Here is a 5257-nt window from a genome sequence, read left to right on the forward strand (position 1 = left end):
TAATATGAACTCTTCTCTATGCGACCTTTTAACAAAACATTATTTTATATATAGGTAAAGTATCTGTTCAAAATTCTAGATTCTCTACAAAGTTTTTTCTTGATGGAGACCTATCTGAGATTGCTGAATTTAAAAAGCAGTAAGTCATTTATTTGTTTAAAGTTTTCTAAGGAAATACTTTGTTAAAAGGAAAAATCTTCATATTATCTTCTTTTTTTTTCAACAAAACACTTCAGGCTGGGCAATAGGGACTCAAATGATGTTCATAGAGTTTCTCAACTCATGACACCTGATTTGAGCAACAAAGTTGAAGATTCTTTCCCATTAAGCAGCTGAGAATCTATTGATCAGATTACTAAAACTTCTCATGTATTTGTTTTCATATTCAAGTCTACTTTATAAAGTTGATATATACTTATTTGATTTTTAAAATTGTTAGAAAAATACTTGCGTTACTTTTGCAAGAATTTTGGAATTTCGAAAAGACATTGAATGGTATTATGTTGGATGCACACAATGTTTCAAGAGGGCCATGCCCTATTTTAATCCAGAAACAGAAGCACTTGACCTCAACAAGTATTCACCTTAACAATTTAATAAAGTATGACACTTGCATATCACAAAGATTAAAATATCAGCATTCTTTGTCTTCCTCTTAGGTACAAAGTACTTGTTAAAGTTGTTGATCATACAGCTGCAACCGCTACCTTCCTTTTGTTTGATAGAGAAGTTATGCAACTTATTCATAAGTCTGCGTATGAATTGCTTGAACAGCAACTTCAGGTGTGGTTTGCATTTTTTAAATACAACTCTATGTCATGGTCTGAACATGCTTTTTTTTTTTGTTTTTTTACAGATATAACTATCACCTTATAACCAAACTTTTTTCTCTAATTTATTTTGTAGTTTAACCGTCAAGGTCAAATTCCTCAAGATCTCATTGAGTTACAAGGAAGGGACATTGTTTGGATTGTTAATTTCAAAGGTACTGAAAAAAAGAATCCACAATCAAGCTTCAAAGTTGTTAAACTGACTGAAAAACCACAAAATGTTCAGAAATTTCAAGATAATATAATCTTCAAGGTACGTTGTTACAAAGGTAGTTATTGTATTTGTATTATTGTCTTAGTTGTGAATGGAAACATCCTTATTAACTCGGTTTACATGTACAAGGAGAAACTCTATCTGAAGTATCTATCATATCAAGCATGTCAAACGCTATTCAGGTTATATAGTTATCATATTTATACATACTAAATTATTACTATAGCTCTCTGATATATACATTAAAGTTTTCTCCAATATTTGCAGATGGAAAATATCTTTTTAGAAACAAAAGATATTGAATTGCCTCTGTCTTCTCCTCTTACTCCAAGCACAAAACGAGGACGTGATGATGTCGTTGATGCTGTTCAAGAATCATCAACAGAGCAAAAATCAACATCTAAGGTTGTATACAAAAGCAGAACATACTTAAAAGTCATATTTGTCATTTTAAAAAATATGAATTAAGTTCCTTTACAATTGTTAGGTTGGAACACTTGGTAAAGCTCAGGAAACATCATGCAAAGCAAAAGCATCGACGTAGTTGGTTCCAAAGAGACGAGAAATTATTATGTTATGTCACTTTGATTGTTTTTCCATTAATGTAATTCATCCCTTTGTGCTTCTTTTTCTTTAACTATGACTTATTTAGTACCTCTATGTTTGTAACTACTTATGTAAATTAAGTTTTTTTTTCTAATATTAATGTTTTTCTATCTATTTCAAAATATTTAGGACACTTATTAGACAAAGTGAAATTAATATTATGTTGAAATCAATATAAAATCAATAACATTGTCATTTTTTAAAACAATTTCTTTTAACTTTCCTTAATGTATCCAATTAATAACTATGAACTTTCAAAGGTTATGCTCACAAGACCAGAAGTCGTTGTAAAATCTGATTTTATCGCCTAGAGTTAAACTATTTCAAACTTCAATTATAAAATATTAAATAAGTTTACGTCATTGCATTTAACTAACTCACATGATTGTTAATATTTCCTATAATGAAACTGTATGCATGCAAAACCAAATAACTTTTTCATATAATTATTATAGAAAGAAAATGGTAATTATAATAACATATAATCCCTAAATTTACTCTAATACAACACCACGAATTGCACGATCTTTGGATACTTAGAACCGTCTCCAAATAGTTTTTTTTCGGCAAACTGTTTTAACACAAGTATAAAAACAGTTATCAAGTTTCCCCTACATCCCTTCCTCCCTTTGGCTATGTATGTGCCTTTGTGTCTTTCATTCTCTTCGTTCCTTTCTTTTTTTCTTCATATGTTTCAAATTCTACTTTTGTTGTTTTTTTCATTCCACTGATATTTACTTATATTGTTTTCGTAGACTAAGATGAAAACCTTAGTTGATAAGTCTATGGAGATCACATCCAATAAAAGGAAACGAGTTGTGGCCGCACCACCAACTAATAAGAGTTCAAGTGAGAGCAGCGTACAGATCATTAGTCAAAGAGCATTTGAAGCTGCCGTTTACAAACTATCGAAGAGTTTCGAAGTTGTTGCTTCTCCAACATGTGTCATTGCTTCACCACAAACATATTCTGATCAATTTGGTAGCAGCATAGAGGTTATAAGTCGTGAAGCATTTGAAGCCTCTGTTTCCAAACACTCAAAAACAGAACAATCTCCTGATGATTCTATATGGATTCATTGTCACTCTCTTGGCGAAGGTGCTCATGGTTTTGTTTACTTAGCCAAGCAAAACACCGATGTAGACACTGATGGTTTGCCGTTAAAGATGGCAATCAAATGCTCATCTATTACATTTTTATTAAGCCTTATTGATGAGGAACGAATCCTCACAACGCTTTCTTCTCCATATGTTATTTCATGCTATGGTAGCAAAATAACGATGACAAAACTCGACCAAACGGAAGCGACTACAATTTGATTCTTGAATACTGTTCCGGAGGAAGTATTGCAGACTTTCTTAAATTTCGAGGAAAGGGGATGGTGGAAAACGATGTTCAGCTATTTTCTACAGATATCCTCAAAGGTATCAGCTATATACACTCAATGAAGATTATCCACTGTGATATTAAGCCAGGTAATATTTTACTTAAACCTCAAGTAACCCGTTCTATGCCTAATGGTTTTGAACCAAAGATTGCCGATTTTGGGTTAGCGTTAAGAAAAACTTCAGATGATTATGGAGATGGTAGTGGTCATAAAAGAGGAACATTATTGTACATGTCTCCTGAAGTTTTAAGAGAAGGTCTTTTGGATAATGCTGCTGATATCTGGTCATTTGGATGCATTGTGTTAGAGATGTTAACTGGGAAGAAGCCTTGGAGTGAATTCCAGGTATTAGACAGAAAGAAACTCGAAGATGTCATCGCCCATAGCTCTTTTAAGCCGTGCATACCTTCATGGTTATCTGATGATGCAAAGGATTTTCTAAACAAATGTTTGGAGATAGATCCCTTGCAAAGGTTTGACTCTACAGCTTTGTTGAAACACAAGTTTCTGTCGTCATGCAATGTTGATGATAATGTTGTCAAAAAAGGCTGAAGGAACATTGAAGTTCACATAGACGGTGATCGGACCACATAGCTTCGAAAAAATCAATTGAAAATTCTCCAGATCTCGATTCCATATTGTACTTAGTTATTAAGTTTTTCTTCCTACGTTTGTAAATATTTGTGAATTCTGTAATGTTGTGACGCTTGATTTTTTCCTGCTTTAAGTAAAATTAAAACTAAACATATATGGGCATTATTTTTGATATAGGAAAACAAATATCTACCTGCTTAGTAAAAAAATCAAACAGCTGAAATGTAAGGATCAATAGAAGCTTCAACTAATAATTTGAAGCTCACTTTTAACCAAAGCCACCTCCACTAACATGTTTTGTTTCACCTCCACTTACATACGTCAAATAAGTTTGAAGCTGCAAGTTATGATTAATAGAAGCTCCAAATATAATAAATTTAACCCAAGCCAACTCCAGTTGTTACAATAATACTCTGTTATTTATTTCCCACAGCAAAATTTTATTCTATTTCAGATCAAACCTCTATAAGCTCCATTTATATATTACAAACCTGTATAAGCTCCACTTAAACATTACAAACAAAAACATTATTGAAAGTTAAACCAGCAATGTCTTAGACTATATATCTCATGGAAGCTCAATTTGTGTTCAAACCATGAACCTGTAAAACAAAATCTCAACAACCACATAGCAAATTCAATCTGGAGAATCAAATGTTCTGTGGCCTTGAAGAAATACTGTTACGATCCAATTCTTGCTGAAGGTCAAACTCCGATCCAGTTTATAGAATATAAAGTCAAATCTTTTGAGCTTACCTGCAATCCTTTCAACAACACCTTCAAAGTACAATTATTAGATGAGATCATCATCATAGTCTCTAAAACAAAACCAAAGAAATCTCCTTTATACTACAGAAGCATCCTTACAGATAAGACATAAAAGTATATTATCGTTAGGAATATGATTATGCAGAATCCGTATAAAACTGATTTTAAATGATAAATGAACTTTATTTACCTGTAACCGTCCAAAGATATGGACCACGAACATGCCCTGTGTGTAACTGTCTATCAAAAAAAATTTAAACCAAAATATACCCATCTTTTCACACAACTACCTGTATCCCTCATTTTCTTATTCATTTCGATATTCTGTCTTCATAGTAAGAAAAGTAGAATTCTCTTTCAGTCCTTCATAATAGATTCCTTATCTTCTTTTGTAGGAACATACAAATTTCTTTCTTTTCTGTAGAATGATCCTACTCATTTATTTCTATCTAACTCATCCCACCATACTACAATAATGAATAGCCAGAATTATAACAAAAGGAAAGGGAAAGAGCTGTCAAACACCAGGAAGGAAAAGAAAGTATATTGTGATGGTAAATTTTTTATTCTCAAAAGATTTTTCATGATAATCTTCTTCAGTTTTTTAGAAAAAATGTATACCTTTTGCAGAGAATGATCCGATTCATCTATATGTAGCTCATCCTGACGAAGCTCAGAAAATGAATAGCCAAAATTCTAACAAAAGGAAAGGGAAACAGGTGTTAAACGTAAACAACATACATGCAAAGAAAATCTTCAGTGATGGTAAGTTACTTATTCTCATTCTATTATTTAACCTAAACTGAAACAAATATTATTTAACTCTTTCTATTCAATATGTTATCCTACAAAACAGAA

The 5257-nt window shown here is 32.0% G+C and overlaps 2 protein-coding genes across 6 annotated transcripts in view; both read left to right on the forward strand.

Moving 5' to 3' along the window:
• The window catches only part of LOC104700802, a 4195-nt gene extending 2431 nt beyond the window's left edge, over nucleotides 1–1764 (forward strand). For 2 of the 5 annotated variants that reach the window (XR_753651.2, XR_753655.2), the window contains 6 exons: nucleotides 55–139; nucleotides 237–783; nucleotides 907–1083; nucleotides 1174–1226; nucleotides 1312–1449; nucleotides 1532–1764. Coding sequence is in view for 1 of the 5 variants with exons in the window: in XM_019229113.1 (XP_019084658.1) it covers nucleotides 55–139; nucleotides 237–336 (185 nt within the window). In the remaining 4 variants the exon portion in view is untranslated. Of the gene's footprint in view, nucleotides 1–54; nucleotides 140–236; nucleotides 784–906; nucleotides 1084–1173; nucleotides 1227–1311; nucleotides 1450–1531 lie in introns of those variants that run through there. The other 3 variants (XR_753653.2, XR_753657.2, XM_019229113.1) reach the window with 3 other exon arrangements.
• LOC104710423 (serine/threonine-protein kinase 3-like) lies at nucleotides 2412–3589 on the forward strand. The gene is made up of 2 exons (XM_010427030.1): nucleotides 2412–2819; nucleotides 2921–3589. The coding sequence occupies exons 1-2, from the start codon at nucleotides 2412–2414 to the stop codon at nucleotides 3587–3589; spliced, it is 1077 nt and encodes a 358-aa protein (XP_010425332.1).

This window comes from Camelina sativa, chromosome 1 (assembly GCF_000633955.1).
Source record: "Camelina sativa cultivar DH55 chromosome 1, Cs, whole genome shotgun sequence".
In the NCBI taxonomy this organism is placed as follows: Eukaryota; Viridiplantae; Streptophyta; class Magnoliopsida; order Brassicales; family Brassicaceae; genus Camelina; species Camelina sativa.